At 54.0% G+C, this 27,051-nt stretch overlaps 1 protein-coding gene across 7 annotated transcripts in view; it reads left to right on the plus strand.

Moving 5' to 3' along the window:
• ANK1 (ankyrin 1) overlaps positions 1-27,051 on the plus strand; it is a 229,778-nt gene that overhangs the window by 165,282 nt on the left and 37,445 nt on the right. For 4 of the 7 annotated variants that reach the window (XM_036011563.1, XM_036011567.1, XM_036011568.1 and 1 more), the window contains exons 5-24: positions 1,794-1,892; positions 2,361-2,459; positions 2,771-2,869; positions 6,123-6,320; positions 7,687-7,785; positions 8,192-8,290; positions 8,833-8,931; positions 10,014-10,211; positions 10,800-10,898; positions 11,343-11,441; positions 15,426-15,623; positions 17,874-17,972; positions 19,782-19,880; positions 20,119-20,217; positions 21,363-21,455; positions 21,924-21,996; positions 22,689-22,712; positions 23,540-23,636; positions 24,734-24,812; positions 26,894-26,991. In XM_036011563.1, the coding sequence (XP_035867456.1) occupies positions 1,794-1,892; positions 2,361-2,459; positions 2,771-2,869; positions 6,123-6,320; positions 7,687-7,785; positions 8,192-8,290; positions 8,833-8,931; positions 10,014-10,211; positions 10,800-10,898; positions 11,343-11,441; positions 15,426-15,623; positions 17,874-17,972; positions 19,782-19,880; positions 20,119-20,217; positions 21,363-21,455; positions 21,924-21,996; positions 22,689-22,712; positions 23,540-23,636; positions 24,734-24,812; positions 26,894-26,991 (2,147 nt within the window). The remainder of the gene's footprint in view (positions 1-1,793; positions 1,893-2,360; positions 2,460-2,770; positions 2,870-6,122; positions 6,321-7,686; positions 7,786-8,191; positions 8,291-8,832; positions 8,932-10,013; positions 10,212-10,799; positions 10,899-11,342; positions 11,442-15,425; positions 15,624-17,873; positions 17,973-19,781; positions 19,881-20,118; positions 20,218-21,362; positions 21,456-21,923; positions 21,997-22,688; positions 22,713-23,539; positions 23,637-24,733; positions 24,813-26,893; positions 26,992-27,051) is intronic. The other 3 variants (XM_036011565.1, XM_036011566.1, XM_028526395.2) reach the window with 3 other exon arrangements.

Genomic DNA, 27,051 nt, shown 5'->3' on the forward strand with positions numbered 1-27,051 from the left:
GTCACACAGGCACCATCGGTCCCCAGTAACTTCCCCGAGCCCTGGCCCAGGCCAGAGATGGTGCTGCCCGTGCACATGTGGCACCGGCCCCCCAGTGCCTGCGGTCCCCACTGGGACATGTAAGGGCTCCACTTTGAGTCCTTGGTGGACGCTGAGAAAAATGTGCCTGGCATGGAGCAGGGAAGGCCCTTGCCACTCCAGGCCACCCAGGAGAGTGTCCAGGAGGGCAGGACGGGTCTCTGGCCCAGTGAAACCTGGGAATCCCAGCAGGCGGTGCTCCAGAATTTTATCCCGCCCTCCCTTCCTGGCTGCCCCCTGGTGGAGGGTCATCCCAGGGGCCTGGATAGCTAGCGCTCCGGACCTGTTGTCTAATGTTTCGAGTTGCTGCTGATCCACACTCTCTAAGTTTAGGCTGCTCATTGGCTGTCTTACAGTGGGAATGGACTCCCACTGGTTTTTCTCAGAGTCCCCCCGACCCCACGGTCACTGGGTTTGGCCTGGAAGGTGCTGACTTGGTGACATATGGCCTGAGGTTATGGGGCAGAAAGATGACGATGGACCCAGCAAGGGGCCAGACATGGGGCTTGCCTCTGACTGAACAGCAGAGTCATGGCACTCTTTTAGGGGGCTAAATTAAGGTCAGGGACCCCCCACCCCTGGCCAGTGTGGCTCAGTTGGTTGGGTGTCGTCCCTCAAGGCAGAAGATCACCTGTTCGATTCCTGTTCAGGTCACATGCCTGTGTTACCAGTTAGGTCCCCAGTTGGGTTGTGTATGAGAGAAAACCAGTAGATGTTTCTCTCCCTCTCTTCCTTCCTTCCCCTCTCTCTCTGAAAAAAAAAAAAAATCAAATCATAGATCCCCCATTCCACTTTTCATGAAGTAATTAAAACCTCCCATAAGTGAGCACTCAGATGAGGGGCCCTGCAGAGTTGGGGGAAGGCCGGCCTGTGGTTTGTCCGCAGGAACCACGAAACCGAGAACGCGGGTCACTCGGAGGCAGTGCCTAGCTTTTTTGTGTGTGTATAGGTTTTTGTATGGAGATAAGTTTTCTTCTTTTGTTGGTATTTTTAAAAATTAAATTGTTGGGATGACATTGGCTGATAAGATTACATAGGTTTCGAGCGTACATTTCTGTGATAGATGGTCTTCGTATCGCATTGCGAGCCCACCACCCAAAGTGAAGTCGTCTTCCGTCACCACGTGTTTGACCTGCTTACCCTTTACTGCCTCCCCACCCCCTGTCCCCTGGCAACCACCATGCTGTCCGTCATCGTGTCTGTGAGATTTCGTCTGTTTGTTTTCCCTGTTTGTTCACGTGGCTTTCAGTTTTCTATCCCAACTATGAATGAAATCTCATGGTTCTAAACTTTTCTCTGGCCGACTTATTTCGCTTAGCGTGATATTCTCAAGGTCCATCCATGTTGTCACAAATGGCAGTGTTTCATCTTTGCTTATGGCTGAGTAGTATTTCATAGTAAAAATGTACCACATCTTTATCCAGTCATCTGTCAAAGGGCACTTTGGTTGTTTCCTTGCCTTGGCTGCTGTGAATGATGCCGCCACAAACATAGGGATGCATGTAGCTTTGCAGACAAATGTCTCACCTAGCGTTTGAATGTAGCTCATCGCAGACTCGCATGATACTTTCAGCAGGTGGTCTCATCAGTCCAAATCTGCTGCATGTATAGGGTCCTCCAGACCCACCCATGTCTTCAGAATCCTGGGCTGGTTCTAAGATGCAAATGACAGTACATGGCATGTGACAAGTTGTTCCCCCTCTGTCGTGCCCCAGACAGGATTCACCCCCCTCCACATCGCAGCCCACTACGAGAACCTCAACGTGGCCCAGCTGCTCCTCAACAGGGGAGCCAGTGTCAACTTCACGCCACAGGTGAGGCTCTCTGGCAGGCCTGGGGCTTGGGGGTGTGCAGAATCGGGGTGCTCCCGCCTCTCCTGTGGCAGCCTGATCCCCCCGGACTGCACACGTGCCTGTGGGTGAGGCAGCCCTGGGCTCTATGAAGGCTCCTCGTTGGTGGGATTCCGATCACACATCCCTCAGTCTCCGTTTGTCCCTTGCAGAGGAGGGACACCTGGAGGGCTGGGGGCTGGCGTTTTCATAGCCCAGTCTGTTGACCTGGGAGACCTGGGCTTGGCCAGCTCACTGTGATTAACCTCAGTGCTATTGTGTCCTTACATGTTTTGACATCTTCCTTGGGCAAGACATGTCCTAATGATCGGCTTAATGTGGCTGTTAGTGCTGCCATGGTTGCAGCATGGGGGGCAGGGTGGGGGTGCGGTTGCAGCTGTGCTGTCCTTAGGAGCATGCCACGCCCTGACCGGCTCTGTCCCTCCCCTCCAGAACGGCATCACGCCACTGCACATCGCCTCCCGCCGGGGGAACGTGATCATGGTGCGGCTCCTGCTGGACCGCGGGGCCCAGATAGAAACAAGGACCAAGGTGGGTGCCGTGAGCTCCATGGCAAGGCCAGGGGAGGGACTTCTGCCTGCCACTCTAAGCCGGGGGATGGGGGGGTGGGGGAGGGGGCATTCTCAGTGACCAGCTGGTCATGGGCCTTGTCGCCTCCAGGAGCAGCCCACAGCGGGAGCAGGGGGCAGCAGCAGACAGTAAGGGGACGGTGGTGGAGTCCAGCTGGTCCTTCAGGAAGCATCATGCTTCTGCGGCTGTAACGATGCTGGGGACGGTCTTCTCTCCAATGGCCTCTGATAGGTGCCTTTGGGGCTTTCTCTCTGTGACTCTGTTTTTTAAAGGATGAATTGACACCTCTCCACTGTGCAGCTCGGAATGGGCACGTGCGAATCTCAGAGATCCTGCTGGACCACGGGGCACCCATCCAAGCCAAAACCAAGGTGCGTGCTTCCTTTCCACGAACAGTATCTTTTCCACAGGGCCCCAGGTCAGGCCAACCTGGGGGCAAATCCCATTTCTGAGAAACAGTGACCCTAATACCACTAGCTGAGCCGGTGTGTGTGTGTGTGACTACCCCAGTGCCTGTCACACAGGAGCCCTAATTAGTATCTAGATCAAGGTCAGCAAAATTTTCTCTAAGGGCCAGACAGTAAATATTTTTAGGCTTTGCAGGCCGTGGTCTCTGTCTCAGTGATTCCACTTTGCCATTGGATAGCAGGAGAGCAACCATGCTTACTATGCAAATTAGTGGCTGTGTTCCAATAAAACTTTATTTACAAACACAGGCAGCAGGCCACATTTGACTCGCAGGCTGTCATTGCCCATAGCTTTAGATCAACCCTCGTCTATGTCACCCCGGCTCTGGAAGAGACAGGAGCTAAGCCCTTGGAAAATTTTCCAGACCCTGGGCCAGACTGGAGTAAAGTTAAAAAGAAAACAAAACAAGTCTTTTCGGTGACCATCAGCAAGCAGAGCGAGGGCCCATCCTTCGGTTCTAAAATCAGGTCTTCCCGGAGCTGCAGGAGCCAGGCCACCCTGGTGCTGCCTGCAGGGCCTCCGGGCCCTTTGTCCCCTTCTCTGGGGCGAGGTTTCTGGAGGACATGCATTTAGAGAAGCAGAGCAGAAACCAGGCCCATTTGCGGCCACTCTGGAGGTTTCCTGTGAGAAGTCTCTGTCATAAAATGGTAGCAGGATTCAAACCAGAAAGCCACTTCATTCCCTGACCAATCGTCATGCGAGCCTTCTGCAGAGCTGTCTGTGCTTTGGGGCGTGATGTACAGCACCAGGCAGGCAGGGCAGGGGGGAGGTTTACATCTCGGGTGATGCTCGTCCGTGGCTGATTTGCTCTGTGCCTTTGAGGGTGTCTCTTGCTCTCTCTGTGCCTGTTTCCTCACCTGGAGAGCTCCACTCCTCCCTGTCCAGGCTGCCAGGATGACATCTTTGAAAATACATATAAAAGCAAAAAGATAAGTGAAGGTCTATTTGCTACTACCGATTACATTATCGCGTCAGGACATTCTCAGCATCTTCCCACAGAGGCCCTGTGTGCAGACTGACCAGCGTCCCAAGTTAGGAATGATTTTACATTGCCCGGAGTATTGGAATGGGGCTAAAAAGGGTAGATCTGAACATTCTTTACTGATAACTTTTTTCTTTTCCATTGGGAAATGTGGTGTGACCTTTTTAACATGCAGTGAGTGTCTGAACTGGGTTGGTGTGCTGGGGCTGAAGTCCCTGAGTCCCACCCACCGGGTGGCTTCAGCCACGCAAGGCTGCCGTCTGGCAGCTCTGGAGGCTGCAAGTGTGCGACCGGTGCCCGCAGGGCTGGTTCCTTCTGGGGGCTGAGCGGGAGGACCTGTTTCTGGCGGTTTGCTGGAAATTGTTGGCGTTCCCTGGCTTGTAAAAGCATCAGTCGCCCAGCTCTCTCCCACACCTGCTCACGGCGTTTTCCATGTGTGTGCCTGTGTCCAAACTTCTCCTTGTTATAAGACAGCGGTCGTATTGGAACAGGCCCCACACTGATGACCTCCTCTCGACTCACAACAGCCGCGTGACCCTGTTTCCAAATGAGGTCACCTGTCAAGGTCTTGGAGGTTAGAACTTCACCATGTGCATTTTGAGGGATCACAGTTCAACCCATAACGTGAATATCAGCTGTCGTGCAGCCCAACTGTGTTTCTCTCTTGCTGAAAATCCTCTTTCAATCATCACCCTCTAAAAGCCGAAGTCCCAGTTCCTTAGCTCAGAGTCTTTTCATAGTGCAGCTCCTGCCTGCCGCTCCAGCCGTGCTCCACGCCCCGCTCCACGCCCCCATCACACGTGCCTCTCCTGCGTGTTTAACAGCACACAGGTCCCTGAGTTCCCCAGGACTGCAGTCTCTGGCATGCACACACAATTTCCTTTGCTGGGAGAGTCTTCCCCTTTCGGCTTCCTGGTGCCGTCCTCGCTCAAGGATCACTTCCTCCTGGGAGCCCTCTCTCCCTGTGTTCCTCTCCTCATTCCGAATCTACCCTCCTGTGCACCTCTGTGCTTTGACTGTGATTTCCTTGATGTCATCGTGCTGAATAGCAACAATGTATCTGTTACTGTGTCTTTTACCTATTAGTCTGCCAGCTTCCTTAGGCCAGAGATTTAATTAATGATTGAATGAAACCTTTTTTGAATGAATGAGTCTCCTCTGTCTTTAATGTTTATTTATTTTTTTAAAGATTTCATTTATTTATTTTTTGAGAGAGGGGGGAAAGAGAGGGAAACATCAACGTGTGGTTGCCTCTTGAGAGCCCCCTACTGGGGACCTGGCCCACAAACTAGGAGTGTGCCCTGACTGGGAATTGAACTGGCGACCCTTTGGTTTGCAGGCCAGCGCTAAATCCACTGAACTGCAACAGCCATGGTTGTCTTTAATTTTTAAAAATAAATTGCTATCTAAGAAACAGCGAGGATCCTTAACAAAATTTATTTTATCCTCACCTAAGGACATGCTTTTGCCTTTAGAGAGAGGGGAAGGGAGAGAGAGGGAGAGAAACATCAATGTGAGCGAGAGACATAGAACAGGTGCCTCTCATATGTGCCTTAAATGGGGACCAAACCTGCAACCTAGGTATGTGCCCTGACTGGTAATCAAACCCACAGCCTTCCAGTTTATGGGATAATACTTCAACCAGCTGAGCCACACTGGCCAGGGCCACTTAACAAAATTTTTAAGTGATATGTATTTGTTAGGAGCCAAGAACAGAGGGATTCCGAGTTCCATTTTATCATCACTCATTCATTCCAACCACATTGATTAGGACTGAGCTACATGCATTACATGCAAGTGCAGAGCACTGTGAGCACGTGAGAGACACCAGGGGTGGTCCCTGAGCTTAAAAAGCTTGTGGGTAAGGAGAGAAGATGCACACACCTGACAGGTTTCCTATGAATAAGGTCCCAGTGAGTGGTCCAGAAAAGTCTAGGGTGGTCGGGAAGAGGTGGGCCTGGCTGGAGCTGGCTGCGTGGCCAGGGCGAGGTGGGAAGGAAGAGAGCAGCCCAGTCAGAGCCCTGCGTGAGCACCGAGGCCAGCGCGAACTCGGGAGCCACCCCGAGCACCGTGTGGGGAAGACGCAGAGAGTGCGGTTGGGGTCATCGCCCCGCATCACTGCGTTCCATCTCCAGAAGCCTTTGTGACTACTTGTTTCTTCCTTCCTCACCCAGAACGGCTTGTCCCCCATTCACATGGCGGCTCAGGGAGACCACCTCGACTGTGTCCGACTTCTGCTGCAATACAACGCGGAGATAGATGACATCACCCTGGACCACCTGACCCCACTCCACGTGGCAGCCCACTGTGGCCATCACAGGGTGGCCAAGGTCCTTTTGGATAAAGGGGCCAAACCCAACTCCAGAGCCCTGGTGAGTGGGAGGCTATTGGAGCAGGTGCCAGAGGGGCAAGGGCCAAGGTGGGACAGGACCAGGGCTGCAGGGCTGGGCCTTGTGTGACGGGCACCAGCCGGCACCTGGCTCTACTTCCGAGACTCAGGAAGGTGTCGGTGCGTGTGAAGGCTCCCGAGGTGTGGCATTACACAGGCAGGACTGGAGCCCCTAAAGACTGTGGCCCCCAGCAACAGGCTGAGGTCAGGGAAGGGTTTGGGCCCAGGAGACCCAGCTCTGGAAGCAGCGCTCAAGGTGTGCACCTGGGGTGGGGGTGCCACTGCATCTGAGCCAGGCCCAGAGCCGAGGGACAGTGGGTTCCTAGAGACTGCCTCGCTCTTTTATCTGCTTTGCGGGCGAGTGAAATGGCCTGAGCTAAGCATCCTTCCTCTGCTGAGAGGCTTAGAGTGTCCATGCTGCTCGTGTAGAGGTGAGTTCAGGCCTAAAGCCAGTCCCCTCCTGTGTGGGTCAGGGACTTGGTGGGGCTGGAGCTCTGCACAGAGCCTGACCATGGCCACCGTCTCCCTCTGCCCCTTCCCAGGGGAAGAGACTTCAGCAGCAAAATAGCCCCGGCGACGGCAAGGGTGGCTCATTCGTTCGCCCAGAAAGCTGCCACACACCAGGCACTGTGCTAGGGCAGTCAGAGCTCCCGGCCTCAGCACTGTTGCCATGTTGAGCCTGGCATTCTTCTGTTGCAGGGGCCTGGCCTGTGCCCTGTAGAATGTTTAGCAGCATCCCTGGCGTCTACCTGCCAGGTGCTAATGGCACTCCTTCTCAAGCTGTGACCATCAGAAATACCTCCAGACATTGCCAGAGGACCCTGAGCTGGGGTGGGGGGGCAAAATCTTTGAGAGCTACTGCTTTGGGGGCATAAAGCCCTGGAAAAGCAAGCAGGCAGTCGGAAACAAGCACACAAACACCCCTGCCCTCGTGGGGTTCACCTTCTAGCATAGCACTTTAGAGCGGAGCTGATGTACCGAAATCCATTTTACTGAAAGTGATCATCGGTTTCCGGGAAGAGGGAGCATGATTTGCTTCACAAAAGTACTCTTTATTGTAAATTTCCCCTGGAGGAAACTTTAAACAGCAGGCTCTTCTCGTACATCCAAAAATGCGATTAAATTTTTAAAGCGGGTTTACAGACAACACGCTCAGGAGCGCGCCTGACGCACATGGCGAGAGCCACCTGCCTCTTCGGTGGTTTGCAGTAATTGACTTCTGGTTTGTGGGAAATCGCCGACGGGCTTGGGCAGAGGCTGCTGTTTAATCAGCAAGGCGGTCTGGGCGTTCGGTGGGCTAGTCCGTGAGTGCCTGTGTGTCTGTCTGTCTCCTTTGTGCGCGGCTGCAGAACGGCTTCACCCCCTTACACATCGCCTGCAAGAAGAACCACATCCGTGTCATGGAGCTGCTGCTGAAGACAGGGGCCTCCATCGACGCTGTCACCGAGGTAGGAGAGACTCTGCAGACCGGTGGGTGGTCACCCCCGAGGTCTTCCTCCAGCAGCCTCCTGGGGAGTAGCTCTTTGTAGCTACGTGTGGGCACCTGCCAGCCTAGACTGCTCCAAGGAACAAATCAGGGGTGACTAAGGCAAGGACATATGTGTCAAGTGTCAGGGCACTTTCCAAAATCAGATATAATTTTTTGAATGGTAAACGTGGGCAGAATCACGCTGTAGTGATTTGTTTCTCCTCTAACCCTTCTCCTGGAAATGAACCCCTCTCATTTAACTCCCTTCTCTTGGGAAACCATTCTGGAGCAGCTAGAAATAAGAAAGCCTTAACTACACCCGGGTGTCTCTTCCTTGGAGGAGCGGGAAAGTCTCCCCTCTCCTCATCCCTCTCTGTCTGTTCCAGTCTGGCCTGACCCCTCTCCACGTGGCCTCCTTCATGGGGCACCTGCCCATCGTGAAGAACCTCCTGCAGCGGGGGGCGTCGCCCAACGTCTCCAACGTGGTAAGCCCATGGGCACAGCAAGGGCTCGTTCTCGGCACCAGGAGCTCAGAAGGGGGGCTTTCGCCAGTGATCCCCGGATCTCTCCTCGGACAGGAGTGCAATTCTCAGAATAGCAGAGGCTTCAGACTTGGGGAGACCGTCCTTATGTACGGACGCTTTTCCAGTAAAACTTGTCACACGTCTGTAAGTCTCGGGGGGTTATTTTGAACAATAACTTCGGAACTTCTGTAAGTGTTGTCTGGGAATACATTTGCATTTTTAAGCATTCACGAGCTCTGGGGTTTGCTTGCGAGTATACTTGGACACCTCCCCACCAACACACACACACACACACACACACACACACACACGCGTGCACGCGCGCATGCACGCATGCCCCAGGCATCAGCAGGCCAACAGCCACAAAAGCTGCGTGCTGGGGCAGCTCCACCTCTTGGACGGAAATCAGCCAAGCTTCTCCAGGCTCATACTCTGGAGCCCTGCGTGTGTCCTTTCAGAAACCCGGCATGTATTAACACATCTATAATTTTGTTATTTTACAGAAAGTGGAGACCCCGCTACACATGGCAGCCAGGGCAGGGCACACAGAAGTCGCCAAATATTTGCTCCAGAACAAAGCCAAAGTCAATGCCAAGGCCAAGGTGCGTGCTGGAGGCAGGAAGAATCCCGGGATGCAAGCAATTCAAGCTCAGTGAGGAGGAATCCATCCTCATTAGAAGCCCGGCTTGCAGTGCCAGCGGCACAGAGGTTCCTGGTCCGATGCACTGAGCACGCAGGCTCTGCTTTGCAGGGGCTCTGCTCTGACGAGACCAGAGACAGCTTTGTGTCGGAGCTCTGTTTCCTTAGGATGAGGAACGGCCAAGCAGCACAGCCGGCCTGCGGTGTTTATGGGGCTGACAGGGCTTCATAGTGGTTAAGGTCTTAGTATAAGAAGAAAACCAACTTTTTAAAGAAAGGGTGGCCGGTGAAAACCAGTCAGGAATGACTTGATCTGAAAACAGATGCTTCCCGCATGTCGTGAGTGAGTGAAGGGTCAGAATGGCTGCTGAGTTTGCAGGCTGAACGGCTTTGGCCAAGAGCAGGCTTTCCCACCTGTCAGGTGACAGTGGCTCTGTTAGGAGTTAGGACTCTGATTTCTGTTGGGGCCATGTGAGGGAGGCCCCGGGGGGTGTCCTAACGCAGACACCTCACCCGCTACAGCCCTTCAGCATCGGGCATAGACAGGAAGGGGCAGGATGGGGTGAGAAGTCCCCTCGCCCCTTCAGTGGTTTAGACTCTCTAAGGACCCCAAAGCGGTGTTAAAGGGAAAGACAAGTGGCCGCTGAGGAGACTCAGGAGACAGTTATTTCCACCACAACTTATCGAGCGCCTATCACGTACCAAACACTGTGTGGAACTTCTGATACACAGCATCTGCTTGATCCGAACCATAGTCCTAGGGGCTCGATAGTATCATTCCCCTTTCACAGATGGGAAGGCTGAGCCTTTGGGCAACTAAGTCGAAGTAGCGACTGACTCGAGGGGTTGTTGTAACAGACAGCACATGGGCTCCTGTAACTCAGAGATGTGATTTGAATTCCATCTCTTCATCTTACCAGCTGTGTGGCCTTGAGAACATCACTTAGCCTCTCTGGGCATCATCTTCCTCCTTTGTAAAGTGAAGCTTTGGATTAGGTAACCTTAGTACTGTCCCGTTCTTTTTCTTCTTTCCCCTGGGTTCCAGGATGACCAGACCCCACTTCACTGTGCAGCTCGCATTGGCCACACGAACATGGTGAAGCTCCTGCTGGAAAACAATGCCAACCCCAACCTGGCCACCACCGCCGGGCACACCCCCCTGCACATTGCAGCCCGAGAGGGCCACGTGGAAACGGCCCTGGCCCTTCTGGAAAAGGAAGCCTCCCAGGCGTGCATGACCAAGGTACAGCCTTTCTCCTCTTGTTCCCCAGGTGACTGGCACGGGCTGGTCACTGCGGGGCCAGGGGCACAGGGCGTGCCTTCCCACCTGCTCCCCTGTGCTGTCTCAGTTGTGCTGGGAGCAGCAGGGAGGGCCGGCACCCACAGGGCTGGCCACCGTCTGTGAGCCTGACATGCCGTTCGTTGTTCTGCCCCAGCGAGGCGGCGAGCTGCGGTTTCTCACTCACCCGTCCAGCCTGCATCCACCTGTTTGGGAATCGCTATTAGCTCAGCACCAGCTCTAGACGAATCAGACAGGTTCTGAGATACAAGGAGGAGAAAGGCTCAACCCCTGCCCTCAAGGGGCTAGTGATCGAATCAAAACAAAAGATGGTTTTAGGCTGGTCAGGAGGTGCGGGTGGTGGGTGGGAGGGGAAACCTGCTGAGGGCCAGACCTCGGTTTCCAGAGGGATCAGGGATGCTGTGCCTTGCGTGTGACTGGCGCCTCCCTGCCTGTGAAGGTGGTACCGGACACCCCCTTCGCCGTGGGCCCTTGCCCCAGGGTGGACCGCTGAGGCTCCCCAGGGTTCTGACAGCCTGTGTTTCTCCTCAGAAAGGATTTACCCCTCTCCATGTGGCGGCCAAGTATGGGAAGGCTCGGGTGGCGGAGGTGCTGCTGGAACGGGACGCACATCCAAATGCCGCCGGGAAGGTGAGCTTGGACTTCCCTCCCTCTCTCGGGTCAGAAGCCAGAACAAAAGATAAACTCTACTACCTGTGAGGAGCATCTCTTGCCTAAGCCCACTTTGTCCGTCTTTTCAATGGGCAGCTCTCTAGAGAGAATGACCTTTGGGAAGACTGGTCTTTCTGGCAAAGCCTTGACCTTCTGGAAAGACCTGGTGGCCAACTCTGAGCAAGTGTGCTGCTAGCACTGCCCCATCGGGCCCAGCAAGGCCGAGGAGGTGGCCCTGGGTCCAGCTGGTATGCTCTTAGTGGCTTCTGTCAAACCTGGGTCTGGAATGGTTTTTAACCAGAGTGTACCTCCATAAAAGAAGTGATGCGGATTCCAGAACGGTGCAGCCTGCGGCTAAAGAAATCACTCGGGAGAAAGTCACCCGAGTGAAAGCTCTTCTCTGTCGGTCTCACCCCCCTGCAGAATGGCTTGACTCCCCTGCACGTGGCCGTCCATCACAACCACCTGGACATCGTCAAGCTGCTGCTGCCCCGGGGTGGCTCCCCGCACAGTCCTGCTTGGGTAAGCCTGCCCGGTCCGCACAGCAGGAGAGCGGACCCCACCGAGGGGTCTCGTTGCCTCCATGCCCCCACCCCACCCCACCCAGAGCAGGCTGCCCGCCTCTCCTCCCCGGAGGGCTGTTCCAGGAGCAAAGGGCTTTGGTGTTTTGCTTTTATTGTTACCTCAGAAACCTCGCCTCACTTTCGCAAAAGTTACCTGCAGTCTAGTCACCAGTATTTGAGGACCAGGAGTGGGGTGGGAAGTGGGTAACACTTCGGAGCAACAGAGGTGGGTTCTGTTCACACGACCAACGCGTTCCCCAAAGCAGCGAGTGTCCGCTGAGTTTTGCGCATGCGCTGTCCAAGGCCAGCACGTGCGGAATCTCCACGCGGGGTCAGGCTTGTTCTCCGATGCCAGCACAGCGGCCACACGTCGGGCAAGTATTCAGGGCTGGGGGCGAACTCGCTGGAACCTTGAAGCGAGGGCCCCCCAAACCATATTTCCTGTGAGTTCAGACTGTTAGATCGTGGCGTTTTTTGGAGGCACATCCTGTGTGTCACGTGTAAACATGGGTCCAGGGTGCTGGCTTCACGAAGCACTGAACTGCGCGGCTCAGGGCAGCAGAGTCATTGCCTCTCAAGGGAACTCGGGTGAAGGGAGCTGCCGGGCTTGCGTGTTATGTAAGACCAGGCTGGCGGCGGGTGGGGGCGGGGCAGTACAACCTGGACAGAGGACAGTTTGTTTGGGGGGTTAGGCTGCCCCCTGTGGGACGAAAGGTGTGCAGCGTTCGTCTGGGAGGAGAGGGCCGCTGTGCGGCTGGTGGCCATGCATAGGAGGAGGGGCCAGTAGGGGGAGCAGGGCTTGGATAAGAAGGGCACAGGAGACCCGGCATTCAGGAGGGCGCCAGCCATGCGGTGGGGCAGACCAGACTCAGAGGCATACTTTCTGGGAGCGCAAACCCCAGTGCTCTGCCAGGCAGGAGTCCACCCGCCCGAGTGGTGTCTCCTAGGAGGGAGCTGTGAGGGTGGGGTGGTCTGGGGGGGTGGGGTTCAGCGGACACCTACTGACTTCCTGGGGACACAGCCGAGTCAGGGAAAACCTGTGTGGGCCTTCAGTTTGTTTTGCCTCCTCAGAATGGAGGCTTGTCGGAGGTGTACAGCCTCGCTCTCCTGCAGACGGTGCCTCCCAGATGCCCCTGTCCCCTTGGGCTTCTGTCCCTGCTGCTGTCGTAGCAAAGCCCACGTCACTGTGTAGACAGAGCCCGCGGCCCTGCTAAGAAGTGACTTACTCCTGCATCTAAAAATAAAGAGCTGGCCTCCCCCTCCTCGCACCCCTCCTCGCACAGAAGAAATCAGAGCCAGGTTCATGGTATTTAAAGAGAGATTTATCCAAGCACACACGCTGTACAGATGGGGTTTGTTTCCACGGCAAAAAATAGTTTACCGAGTCGTCTGGCAATTTTGTAGAATTTCACATGCAAATCTCTCTGCACCCAAACCAAACCCTCCCCTTTCTAATTTTGATGCAAATGTTGTTTTAACATTCAGGCAGATCCCTCTCCAGCGTGCGTGCCTTTGGATGAGCTCACTTCCTCGGGGAAAGCAGAGCCTTTTACTGGCACCTGGCCCTCCCTAACCTCTCCCTGACTCTCCTGCAGCCTCGCTCTGTGTCCTTGTCACCCCCAGGGCCTGGTTGGGGGGGAGCTCAGGGAGGTGGGCCCTGTCCTGAGAAGGACAGCTGTAGCCCAGCCTTCCCCAGAGCCACCTGGCAGCTGGAGCCACCTCCAGGCCCAGCCTGCCCTTCGGCAGGAGTGAGTGCTGTCCTGCTGGTGTGCCTCCCCTCCTCAGAATGGACACGCCTCCGGATTTGAGAGGATCTTGGGCCTCCCTAGACCTTCTGCATCAGAATCTGCATTTTAACAGGGTGGACATCCCCACCTGCCCTAGAGGCTTGGGTCTCTATTTCACTTCCGTGAATGTACTTGGAATTGCCCGAGTTGCTCCTTTGTACGGGAAGGGAGGTCCTAGTAAGCGTTGGCTGTGTGCAGGGAATGCCTGCTGCGCGCCAGGCGGCCTCACCCCCCTTCATCCCCCGGCTGTGCTGAGTAGATGTTCTCCCAGCTCAGAGAGTAGGATCTCCCCTTAGGGATGGCTCCCAACCTCAGGTTGATCCGTGGGCCACACCCCTTTTCTTTGCTCTCTTTTGATGTAATGCAAAATTCATTTTGTTTAATTAACTTTGTTGTAATCCAAATGCCGATCTTGTTATGGGAAAACAATCTGCAAAGAAGAATTTACTGTTTTCTCCTACCATAATCAATTTAAAAAGGAGAAACACTCAAATGGATTATCTTCCATAATTGTTTAAGTGGAAAGATTTTTAAATTCAATTTAATTCTTTGGGTAAATTACACCTTTTCATTTCTCCATAAAATCCACTTTGCAGCTGGGTCTCTCCCTGTGCCCCAGCACTATAAAACTGGGGTTTTGCTATTGTGGCTGGCCCCTTTCCTCTTTTGCCTGTGTCTGATCAGTGATCCTGGCAGAATCAGAAATGTGGGTTTCTAGTTTCCCTGGGGAGACCGTGGCTGGCAGGGAGGCTCAGTTCTCTGGGACAGCTCGCAGGATGCTGGCCAGGGTGGGGGGACCATATGCCTTATGCTGTCTGCTCTGGGGCTGGGTGGGCATACGCTGAGAAGGTCTCGGGTCCTACTCAGAGGCCCCCAAGCCTGGCACCCCCATTATCCCTGAGTGCTTTGGGACCTGTATACTCAAAGGGTGGCTCTCAGACCATCAGCATCCACATTACCTGGGAGCTTGTTAGAAACGCAGAAACTTGGGTCTTCTAGACCTTCTGAGTCGGCACCTGCATTTTAACAAGACCCCCAAGTGACTTTAGACACGTGGAAGTTTGAGAAGCACAGCTCCCGCTGCAAGGAGCTGGGACCTGGAGTCAGGAGGGCATGCTCGGGGCACCTGCTGCCCCATTTACTGTGAGACATCAGATAAGGCACTTAGCCAGCCTCTTGGAGAATTGGCGTATGTAATAAAAACGCCCACCTTATGTGATGTGGAAGCAGTTTCCAGCGGTGACGACCACTGTCGCTGTCACCTGTCTCCTGTGGGATAAGGAGCCCACACCAGAACGTAAACCCACGCACTGCTCCCTTCACTGAGGACAGCCTACTGCCAAAAGTGAAAGAAACAAGAAAAGCCAGCTGTATGAGCAGAGCACAGTGACGTATCTGATTTACTTTGGAAGCTGACAATATCTTCTGACCCTACCCCAAGGCTAATTACTTTTATGCCTTAAGTTTGGAAGGCACCTTCACACACTATTGCATTTGATCTATTCAGCACCTTTAAGAACAAGGTAGGTGTTATTATCTACCTTTAATGCCTTAAAAAAGTACAAAAGAAAGTCTAGAAGTTGCTGAATAGCTTGTCCCCATTGCACAGCTAGTTAGGGCAAAACCGGCCTGGCTCCGTGTCCCCAGGTCCCTAGCCGGGTGCATGTCCTCAGGGCCCACCTGCCTGAGGTCGATGAGTCCGGGCGGACACTGGGCGCAGCAGCACAGGAAGAGAAGTGCTCTGCCTCTTTTCCTCCATGAAATGTTAAGTGTCGTTCTCAAAGCAGGAAGAGGAAGTGGGAACCTTTTACTTTCTTACACACCTAGTCTCCTAGGTGTTCCTCAGGCGGCCTAGTTGCATTTTTCCACCTATTGATGAAGCGCTCACCTCACAGCAGTCCGTCAGAGAGGGGCACAGAAAACGGGCAGCGAGAGAAGGCGCAGGGCGTTTGAGGGCTTGCAGGGGGCCTCTCCACATCACAAAGACGCGGTTGGTTTGTTGGTTTCCTAAAGGGGCCCTTCCGGGCGACACCAGCCCTGCTCCGTGGGTGCCCAGCAGGCCGAAAGCGAGGCCTGGCCCTCCCTCGGAGGACCCCATTCAAGGCACGTGCTCACGTTGTCAACTCAGCCTTCCCGGAACCATTCTCCTGTTTCAGAACGGCTACACCCCCTTGCACATCGCCGCCAAGCAGAACCAGCTGGAGGTGGCGCGCAGTCTGCTGCAGTACGGGGCGTCGGCGAATGCAGAGTCGGTGCAGGGCGTGACGCCCCTTCACCTGGCTGCCCAGGAGGGCCACGCAGAGATGGTGGCTCTGCTCCTCTCCAAACAAGCCAATGGCAACCTGGGGAACAAGGTAAGCATGGCACCTTCGGATCGGCCCTGTGGGCTCAGTAACGGTTTTGTGTTAGCTCGATAGATGTTATGTCTGAATATTGAGCACCCGCCGTGTGCCCAGGTTCTGAATTAGGTGTGTGTGTCTGTGTGTGCAATTCTCACAACAGCCCTTTGGAGATTTTATCTTAGGTTTATAAATTTGAAAAACAGATTCAGAGAGGTTGCTTCTTCCCAAGGTTGTACTACCCTAAGCCTATTTATTAGCTACCAAAGCCTTTGCAGTCCTTCTAAATAGGTTAGTTCAAGAGTCTGTAAAATGATCAATATAAAAATCCATGGACAGTTTCCCAAAGCTAGGCCAGTGTTACATTCAGGAAGATATTAAGTAATTTGGTGCTAAATATTCTTTTTCAGTGGGAAGATAAGATATTTTTTAAATGCCAATGTATACATTAAACTGGGAGTTCTCAATCCAGGGACTGTTAGTCCAAGAGTCTGAAACCTCCCAGATTTGCACACACATTTTGGCAGGATGGGCCCGTGAGCACTTTTCTGGGTAAAGTTGTCATAGCTTCCACCAGCCTCTCAAAGAGATGCACAACCCAAGAAAACCAAGAATCTCTTCTCAATAAAAATAGTGTTATCGAAATATAATTCACATACTATAAACTCCACTCTTTTGCATTGGACTGTTCAGTGCTTTTCAGTGTCTTTGTGGAAATGGACAGCTGTCCCCACTGTCTGATTTCAAAACATTTGCATCACCCGAAAGGAAACCTCACACGTTAGCTGCCACTTCCCAGGTCCACCAAAGCCCCCAGTCCCTTGCCACCAGGTATCTACCTTCTGTCACCATGAATATGGTTCTTCTGGACGTTTGGACTCATTCAATACGATGAGCCACTTCTTTAGATGATATATGAACACAATACAGTTTCAGAAAGGCAAGCATTTTAAGGATAACTAAAGATTTCTTTAAAAACTGCAGCTCCATCAGCTCTTAATACAGGTGGGGACAGGTGACCCCCAGGAAGGAGGTGTCACGGCAGGACCATCCTACTGGGTAGGGTTCTTGGTTTCTTCCTCATGTGGTTTGCACTGGAGACGCCCTCACTCATCCACACACCGCCTTTGTGAGGCACATTGCTGTGTTATCTCGAGAATCAGGCAAGGTGCCCAGAGGCTCAGGACTGACCCAGGGGGCTCTCCTGGGCCAGCCTGCGGGAGATGGCCTGCCTGCTCAGGCTTCAGCTGCAGAGAGGCACTGCTCATGGGCGTCTGGCGAGAACAGAAGACAGAGGAGGGCAGGGAGAGTCCCTGGAGAAAGGACAGGCCCTGCCCGCTGCCTCTGATTGCAAAGGGATTTTAGCTTCACTTGCCCACAGTAGCAAAGTGGGTTGAGGTCCTCGGCAGATATGGAGGAGAGAGGACTTCTCTAACGTTTTGTGGGAATGTGTGCAAATCAACGAGCTCCCCCGGGCATTACTTGCCTCACGAGAAAGCTGTGAGGAGAACACCAAGAACATGGTGTTTTTGGCCCCGGCGAGACCCTCCCATCCTTTTCACAGGGCAACGCTGGCTGGGCTCTAATCACACGCCACATCTAAATGGCACATCAGCTTTTCCATGAGTTTTCATCTGTTTTCTCAAGTGATCTGTACTTTGCCCTTGAAATAGATCAGTGATAATCCCTATTTTCTAGATAAGGAAACCAGAGCTCTGAAGCTCATCTTGAATCTTGGAAGTGGGGAATGTCACAATTGGAAAGTACATAAAGCGTATCTGGTTCAGAGGTCAGCAAACTATGGCCCATTAGCCAAATCCGGCCCACTGCTTGTTTGTGTATATAAAGTTTTATTGGAGCACAGCCACACGCCATTTGCTTCTGTGTCGGCCACAGCTGCTTTCTCACTATTACTGGCCCAGTTAGGTAGTTTCCAGAGACACAAGCCTGAAGTATTGATGATCTGGCCCTGAACAGAAAATGTAGCTGACCTCTGGTTCGGTTCAGCTGCCTCGTGTTGTAGATAAGGATATGCAGGCTCAGAGCCAGAAGAACCTCACTCAAGGTCAGATGGCTGGTTGGCACCCCAGCCAGGGGCTGAACCCACAACCCAGGCATGTACCCCAACCAGGAATTGAACTGGTGACCTTTCCCTTTGCGAGATGATGCCCAACCAACTGAGCCACACGGCCGGGGCAGTGCTGTTTCATTGTGGCCTGGAGCTCCTTACTGGCCACCAAATGATGGACTTCTTTCTCTTTCCAGAGTGGACTCACGCCCCTCCATCTGGTAGCACAAGAAGGCCACGTTCCAGTAGCAGACGTGCTGATCAAACACGGCGTCACCGTGGACGCCACCACCCGGGTAAGCCTTCCCCACCGCTCCGCGCATGCCCATAGCCCTGCCCAATGCCCGCCTCCCTCATGCTTCAGAAGTGACCCCTGCTCAGAGTTAGGAAACTCCAAGGACCCAGCGACATACTCTCCTCTGCCCCTTCCTAGGGGCGGCAGTGAAGACAGCAGTCCTCACTTTGCAGTTGGGAATTGTGAAGTTTGCTAGACCTCTGGGCCTCTACAGTGAGAAGCCAAGAGGAACGTTTAATCATGACTCCAAGACCTGTCTTCCATGAGCAGGGTGTCAGAAGTGTCAGGCTTCCCAGGATTCACTAGAAAATTCAGCTCCTTCCAGCATTCAGTTAAATTCAGGCGACTTTCCATGAACCTCTGTGTGCAAGGAGCTCAGTGAGGCAGCTGAGGGTCCCGTGCACAGCCCAGGCAGTGCATCTGCCTCGAGGAGTTGCAGTTTAGTGTGGAGGCGACTGTCAGGGGCTGGAAGGGACACCCTAACGTGATGTCCCAGTGAGAGAGGCACTGGAGAGCCCTTGAAGCACGAAGGGAGGAGGTTGGTGCTGTCTGGTAGAGAAGGAGGCTTCCTGGAGGAAGTGGCACCTTGTTCCTTCTCACCACGAGGCAACTGTATGAAAAGGAAGGAACGTATGACGCGCCCCAGCCCCAGCTCCCTCCAGGGTTTCACAGGGAGACCAGCCAGCAACATGATACTGAAGTCTCCCTGAGAAAAACCTAGAAATGGAATTTTATTCCCAACTGCTTACAGCTTCAGCAGGAATCTACTTGAAAACCAAGACGGTTCTAGATCTGAGGCTCCTTTTGTGGGCCTAGGTTAGTCTTTTGGGATCCTTCCCTGAGAGACCTGGTGCTGAGGGTTGGAGTGTGGGGCCTCAAAGCCTGTCATCACTGGGGGTCCAGCCTGCAGGGCGTGTGTCAAGATGGCGTCTGAAGGTGGGCCCCGCCCTCCAGGGGCTCTCACGGCCACAGGGCTGAGGACCTTGGCTTGTCGGCCACTGGAGGGAGCTGGAAAATATTCAGCTGAACAGATTGCTTGAAAATTAGCTCCTTTACAGCCAAAACACAAATGAATAAAATAAATGCCCAAAGCCCACTCCTTTCAAACAATGACCAGTTCTTACAAAATCCATCACACTACTCCTCAGAGACTCGGACCGCCTTTGCGGGTACTTACAATGGGATTCCACCACTCTGGTGGGAGTGTGATCTGCTCCCGTCCGGGTCGGCCATGACCTCCATGCCACCAGCTGTCTTCATCTGAGCCCCCTTCCTGGCAAAGGGCCTGAGGGCTGCTCCCCACTTAGAAGGACCTGCCTTGGCCTTTATAACCCGGGTCTCCTGGGTTTCCTCCTGCCCCTCGGCCAGTCCCTCACAGTCCTCCTTTCTGATCTCCCTCTCAGCGCTGCCAGGGTAGATGGGCCCCCCTTTTTCTCCCTACACTGACCCTAAATGACCTTGCTCATTTCCAAGACTTTACATGCTCCCCAAGCATCTCCTTACCTAGAGCTCTTCACCATGTCCACATCGGTTTTCCAGTCACCTGCTCTACAGCTCGCCTGGATCTTTCCTGGGCATCTCAAACTCCACTTGTCCAACCCTGAGCCCCACTCCTCCCCAGGCCAATGGCATCGCACTGGCCACGGCAGCACAACCTACACCTTATAGCAGCTGTCAGCCTTCCGAAGGGTCTCCCCATCCACTCGCTCTCAACCAGCTGTTGGAAGGAGTTTATAATGCACAGCTCATAGTGGCTCTTGGTGCACCCAGAAGCCCTGCTGGTACCCCATTCTCATCTCTTGCTTTTCAGATGGGTTACACTCCCCTCCATGTGGCCAGTCACTATGGAAATATCAAGCTGGTGAAGTTTCTGCTACAGCACCAGGCAGATGTCAATGCCAAGACTAAGGTATGGGGACACCTGAGACCCGACTCCTATACTGACACTTCCCAAGTGCCACATTAGGATGCAGCCAGAGTGGCTCTGGGCACACTTGGGGCTCTGCCACAGTTTTAGGCTTTGACCCTGAAGGAGGCAATGGGGAGAATGCATGTTTCATGCTGCACACAGAAGACTCAGTAGTATGTGGGCAGTTCTCCCTCTGAGACCTAGCTAATCCTGCCAAACTGTCTATCTCGCTTTATAGCTAGGATACAGCCCCTTGCACCAGGCAGCCCAACAGGGACACACAGACATCGTGACTTTGCTTCTCAAAAACGGTGCTTCCCCAAACGAGGTCAGCTCGGTGAGTACCCGCCCTGCTCCTGATTTTGGAACACCGTTCTCATGGGCAGCCCTGTGAGATGTCGCTGAACCACAGGGGCTCCTCTGTCCTTACTGCAGGTCTGGGGGCTGCACAGGCTGCAGGACCATAATGTTGTAGCCGTCTGGGTGCCCCAGGCCCTGGGGTGCTGCATTTAGTTTCTCTGGTGAGCAGAAGGTTATCCTTTTGAGCACCGTTTATACCCTCCCTCTTTTATTTTTGTTTAAACAGGGTTGTTGAGACCCTTTCTAAAACAGGTGGAGCTGCTTTCAGTGTGGCACAAGGAATAAAACAAGTGTCTTGGGTGGTTTGTGATGTTTCAGGGCCTCGGGGTTGTCCTTAGCAACCTCAGTGATGCTTGCTGGGTACGAGCTTCCTCCTCTGACAACCCACAGGTTTTGCTGGGTTATCTCCATGGCTGCCTCCAGCTGGGAAAGTGTGTGCACCATGGATGATTGATGTGGTTGCAGAAATTATAACCATGGATGGGGCTGACACTGTGTGGGGCCAGGACACACCCTGGCACTAGAGAACTTAAAAGGAACACAAAGTCTCAATGTCAGTTTACTCTCACTTCGCTCTTTCTCTGAAAATGAGAGCAGAAACTACGCCCCTCCCCTGTTTCTGGTAGGGTGTGGTTTCTGATGGGCCTGGAAGGGGTTCGCTGGAGTCTGTGGGTTTAGTTAGCCATGGTGGTGCTCAGTGACAGTCACCGAAGGCCTGGCGTCCAGGGCAGCGAGCAGTGTCGCCCTGCGCCCTCACGTCCCCAGAATTGCACACGGTGTCTTCCTGATGCATTTCTCCCAGTTGGTTCCCTCTCGGAAGTTTTTGGCTTGTCCCAGCAAGACTTCCCCACTCTCATTTCAAGGTTCTCACCATTAGCGCTGCAGATTGAAAGCACCCCTGCCCTCCCCTCTCCTGTACGCTGGCTAACCCAGCATCTAGCACCTGCCCTAGCTCACAGACGTGCAGGGGTCTTGCTGGTGGCTCCAGGTGCAGCCTGTCCTCCTACAGCCCTGAATAACAAATAGAATGTGAGCTTGGTCTCTGGAAAGGGGGCAGGCTTTCCTTCCAGGCTCCCTTCCCTCCCTCATCTGATCTCACCCTCTCTCTGCCACTTTTCCCAGAATGGAACTACACCTCTGGCGATAGCCAAGCGCCTGGGCTACATTTCTGTAACAGACGTGCTCAAGGTTGTCACAGATGAACCCAGTGTCGTGGTATGTCTGCTTCTTCCTTGCACCTCCACCCCCACCCCAAACACACACAGCCTGCGGACAGAGTGCCTCCATGGGCTACTCTCAGAAGTAGAGCTCTTCTGGGGTTCCAGGATACCTGGTAGAACCAAGCCAAAAGGTGGGAGGGGCGGGGCGGTTTGTCTCCCCCATCAGATGGAGTTGTACTGCCACCTAGCGGACGGAGGAATTAGGATTGTGACCAGACCTAAGAAGGCAGTAGCTGCAAGATGAGGTCTTTGGGCAGGGGCTAGGCAAATGGGAACCTGGTGAGCTCGCACATGGTTTCTGTCAGACGCCAGCTTCCAAGCTAAGAGCTTGGAATTTTCTTTATTTGGGACAAACTTCTCCCACCTCCTTCCTGTCTCCACAGTCACAACCAGGTGATCACTGGCTCAGTGAACTGGCCCAGTTGCTCTATTGGAGTTGAATTCTCTGCTTTTTCTTTTTTAGCTAGTCAGCGATAAGCACCGAATGAGTTTCCCTGAGACAGTAGATGAGATCCTGGATGTCTCTGAAGATGAAGGTAGAGTCTGGGATTTGACGAAAGCCCGGGTAGAGTCAGGGGGCACCGGGGTGGAGTCAGGGGGCACAAGGGCACTTCCTGTCATGCGCAGATGTCCTTACGGCACATCCGAGTTCTGCGGGTCTGGACTGGAACCAGAGAGAACGGCTTCTTAAGGATGCTGTTATCAAGAAAACTACTTTAATGTAATTGTAGAAAACAGCAACTAGATCTCAGAGATTACAGTACAAAATCCCATGGAGTGTCATAAATATGTGTGTGCATATAGTATGCACAGAATATGATTCTACTTGGACCAATTGCCAGAGCTGTAAAGAATTGTCATAAAAGTCTGCCCGGTGCTTGCCTTGTGCTTTGAGCGAAGGACAAGCCGTCCCTTCTGACCACAGAACAGGTCAGTGAGTTTCGGGGTGTATCCGTTTTCACGAAGTTACTGTAGTTTCAAGTCCGATGAATCACAGTGTTATAGTATTTTACTGCGCAAGATAAACCCATCTCCTCGCTTAAGTCTGAAAGGAACCCTCAGGATGCAAATGGTGGGATTGGACTGGGTTATCTCTCTGACCCTCGAATTAATAACTTCTCAAGTAGATGATGAAAGCTGTCCCTGTGTCCCCTGTGGTCCTGTGCCTCTCGCTTTAACTGACTTCAGTCCTGTCCTTTCTTAAACTTGGCTCTTCTTTGCTTTCCAGGAACTGCTCATATAACTATAATGGGTATGAAACACTTTCTGTTCCCTGTGGTCCTTTCTCACGAGTGCATTTCACCCTAAGCGATCCAAGCTCTCACTAATCCATTCCCGCTTTCCACCTCCTCTGACGGCTAACAGTCCAGAGCCCAGAGCTCGACTAAAACAGGAAACTCACTCCCATGAGATCCACGCCCTGGCAGGGGCTCCAGCCTGTCCATCCCCGTGTCTGTGCCCATGCCACCGTGTCTGTGGTCATGACTGCATGAGCTGTTGTGGTTTTCTCATTCTGTCAGTTCCAGATCACAAAGTCGGGACACTCACTGCTCGGGGGCAGCAGACGCCCCCTGTGGGGCCCAGGGCTCTGACCCCAGTTCGAGCCAGGGGAGAGGGACAGAGGCAGTCTGGGCTGCAGACGTCGTTTGAACCTCTCGGTTACAAACACCCCACAGCCCTTCTGAACGGGCAGGTTCAGTCCCGTTGCGGCTCACTGTTCTGTAGAGTGCGGTGTGGGGGGAACAGAGACAGCCCTTTCTTTGGTGTCACTGCACACTCTACAAGGGCTCTTTGGAAGTGGGATTTGCCAAGCAAAAAAAAAAAAAGAAGGAAAGCTCTTTCTGGTTGTATTTTTTTTTCTTCTACAAAGCCTAGGACAGACTAAGGTGTCAGGAGCGGGCTGCCCTGCTCTGGGTACCAGGGCTGGAGGAACAGGACTGGTCGAGGACATTGCTCACGATGCCCTTGAGCACCAGTGGCCTTCCTCCACTCCTCGGCACTGGGGGCCGGGCAAAGCGCTTTTTGAAGAGAAAGAAGACATCTCCGTTCTGTCGCTCACTCAGACTTGTATGGTTTCAGGAGAAGACCTTGTTGGCTCCAAGGCTGAGAGGCAAGACTCCAGGGATGTAGATGAGGAGAAAGAGCTGCTGGATTTCGTGCCGAAGCTAGACCAAGTGTAAGCAGTGCTCATGCGGTGGACGGCCGAAGTCTGGCCCTGGGTGTCAGACTAGAAGGATGTAGAGCAGGGAAAAGTCACAAGAAGGCCAGGCCCTGGGTGTGCCACTAACAGGGACAGGGTGCTGGTCGGTTGGACTGTGTTTCAGCACCTTAGGATACACTAGCTCTGTATCTTGAGCAGCAAGTAGGGACAAGGAGGCTGCTTCACGGCATGCTGGCCTGGGGCGTCTCCCCTCCTCTTCTGGTACCTCCACCTCCCATCTTTCCCCCTCCCTTCAATCACAGTCTCCCACCCCCCTTACACCGCCCCCCTCACACGCTCTCAGCTTCTCACCAGAAAAACCCATTGAGTAGAATTCACGTTAGAAACCGGCGACAGCTAAGCTGAAACACTGACCACATCCTCTGTACATTAGGGGAACCCCACAGAGAGTCTGCTTCTGCCGGGAACACATTTCTCATTCCTCCCTGTAACCTGTGAGTTATTTTGCTGTGGGTACATTAGCACACACGGATGTTTTGCAAATCAATCTAAAAGCGACAATGGCAGAGAAACACTGAGCCCTTGGCGTTTTCTGAAAAGACAGGCGTGTGCCAGCTCAGGTCCGTGGCTCATGCGAAGCAGAGCCGTGGGAAAAGCAGGAAGTGCAATGACAAGGGTGTGTAATCAGTTAGTAGTTACTGAACATCGGTTAGAAAAAAGTACAAGACTCAGCCCCTGGCCGTAAAGGAGCTACAGATTTATTTCGTAGGATCGAAGCATGCCCCAGGAGGTCGTATAGCAATGCAGAATAACACCTGAAGGCCGGAGCGAGGATTCTGTCAGCAAGGGCTCTAAGGCTGAGAATGGGGGTGCTGAGTGCAGGGGAGATTCGTGGAGGAGGCAGGTCCTTCCGTGAGATCTGAGGACACTGGGCCCTGGGAGAGACTTGGAGGCAAAAGGAGGAGGCTGGCCGGTGGCGGAGGCCAAGTCACGTTGCACATGCGAATGCGGGGGTCCAGGCTGTGGTGGGGGCAGACCGGGTCAGTTGTTATGAAGGAAGGGCTGCACTTGAGAGGGTCATCTCTTGATTTTCCAATGGGCTTGGCGCACAGGGTGGAATCTCCAGCCATCCCGAGGATTCCTTGTGTCACACCTGAGACAGTGGTGATCAGATCTGAAGAGACAGAACAGGTAAGGAGCATCGTCTCTCCAACTTTCCATTTGGTGGAGAACGGGGACCACAGAACAAGGGTTGCTTTGAGCTGACCTGCAGTGCGATAGAAACTGAACATAGCATCTGCCAAGCCCTGCAGATCCGGGACTCCATGCGCCCTCGCAGCCCCTGGGCTGACAGTGTTCTCGCTGTGCCGGAGATGACCGATAGGCATCTTGCAGGGCCCACGGGCATGTCAAGCATCATTACGCTGGTCCAGCCATGAGCAAGGCTGAGAACTCACACCAGAAGTCCTGGCTCCAAAGCCCGTGTTCTCGGGGCCACAGCCCTGGTGGGCACGTGCTCTGTACCCAGGGGACAGAAGGTCATGGTGCTGGAGAGGGAGCCTGAGGCTGCAGCCCGCACCTACTATGAGGGCGGGCAAGTCACGGACTCTGCACCCCTTGTCTTTGACATCCCTGGAAAAGGGAGCACTTTCTGCCTCAGCTTCCCTGAGGGATGAGTGGGAGCATAAAACACCAGTACAAGTAAAAAGAGGATGGCAGAGAGATTGTTCCCACCTTGCACTGTTATGCATTATGGCACCCTACTCTGTGGCTTCCGTGGATGCCATTTGAATTTGTCCCCCCAAAAGACAGGATAGTTTAAAACAATTTAATTTCCCCTTAGTTAATTCTATGCCATTGGCACTTACCCCTGCCCACAGAACAGGGTGGTTTTTTAGGATAAAGGGAAAGCAGCATGGTGTTTGAAGGTTGGAAATGACTGCCTGAGGCCTGATAGCTGAGCCAGGGAGGCCTGTGTCCCAGTGAAGGCGGGTCCCTCCCACCACCACCGCCACCGAGGGGGTGTGAGTCTGAATGCAGCAGCCATAGCCCTGGGCCCATGTGGCCATGAGGCTGTGCAGCTGGGTACACCGTGGGGACAGGTGTCAGTCAGATGCGGCCCTGGTGCCTCTGGAGTGCGCTCCCTGGGTGCTGCCAAAAGCAGCAACATGCAAGCAGCCGAGGGGACCTGTGTCCTGCTCAGGATACAGCGTGTTCCTTGACCAACCCGTTCTCTCTGACTCCTCGCTTAAGCCAGGAATCAAGTCAGTTGGTGTTACCGGAGTCCCGCCCTGTGTCCTCTACAGCACTGGGTGGTAGACTCTGAGCTCCGCCCCTGCCTTCTAGGAGCCAGCTGATGGTCCAGCCGGCACGGGTGGACTCAGCTACGTGAAATCAGTCAGCACAGGATGCAGGAAGCACAACTATCCCAGTGCTCAACTGGGTGGTGTGAATTTTCCCGGATCAGAGGCAATGGGGAAGACTCATGGGGGGAGGCGAGACGTGAAAAACGATCAGGATTGGACCAGAGGAGAGGGCCAAGGGCACCTGCACCTGTGGGGAGCATGAGCGGGAACAGAGCTGAGAGTGGACCTGGAGGGAGCAGGGTCAGATGCAGACCCTGCTGGCTCTCGTGAGTCCTTGTGACGCGCAAGGCCCTGTGTGAGGCAGCCCCGTGCTCCTGTGGTTGCTGTGAGGCAGGGGACTGTCCCACTTGCAGATGAGGAAACGGGAGCCCCCTCCCCCACCCCCACCACCACCAAGGGCAAGAGTCCGTTCTAGCCACCTCATGTACCTCAGGTGCCTGCAGGGCAGAGAGCATGCCCAGAGCTAACGAGCTAGAAGATGAAAGTGCAGGGTTTACTGCCAACCCAGTGTGAAAACCGAGCCGCCTGGAGCAGAGGCTGCACGTTGGGGTGCAGCTGGAGAACAGGGTGGGGAGGGAAGGTCAGCAGTGGGTGCAGGACCTAAGACTGAAGCCAGACTGGAGTGAGGACTCTCTCCGTCTGTTCTGAAGCTCTGTCCCAGGGCCTTGAGCCGAGGGGTGGCCGTGACCGTAGGGAGAAGCCCGTGCTTCCTTTTAGACTCCAGCAATGCCTTGTGCCCAGAGGGCCAGTGGTGAGTGTGTGGGAGCGCCTCCTCCACGGGTCCCCCTGGTTTCTGGCCAGGAGGTGCTCCCGAGCCTCCCCAGCCGGGCACAGCATTGGCTGTCCTGAGACCAGCACCTGCGGCCTGGGAGGCGATGAGACCGTTGGCTTTTCTCTCCTCCTCAGCCATTTAAGGAGTATGATGAAGACTCGCTCATCCCCAGCAGCCCGGCCACAGAGACCTCAGACAACATCAGCCCGGTAGCCAGCCCCGTCCACACAGGGTGAGTGGCCCCCGTGGAAGGACTCTGGGTCCCCGCGCCCCCTGTCTCAGAGGGGGCACC

The sequence above is a fragment of the Phyllostomus discolor genome, chromosome 11, assembly GCF_004126475.2.
Source record: "Phyllostomus discolor isolate MPI-MPIP mPhyDis1 chromosome 11, mPhyDis1.pri.v3, whole genome shotgun sequence".
NCBI lineage: Eukaryota > Metazoa > Chordata > Mammalia > Chiroptera > Phyllostomidae > Phyllostomus > Phyllostomus discolor.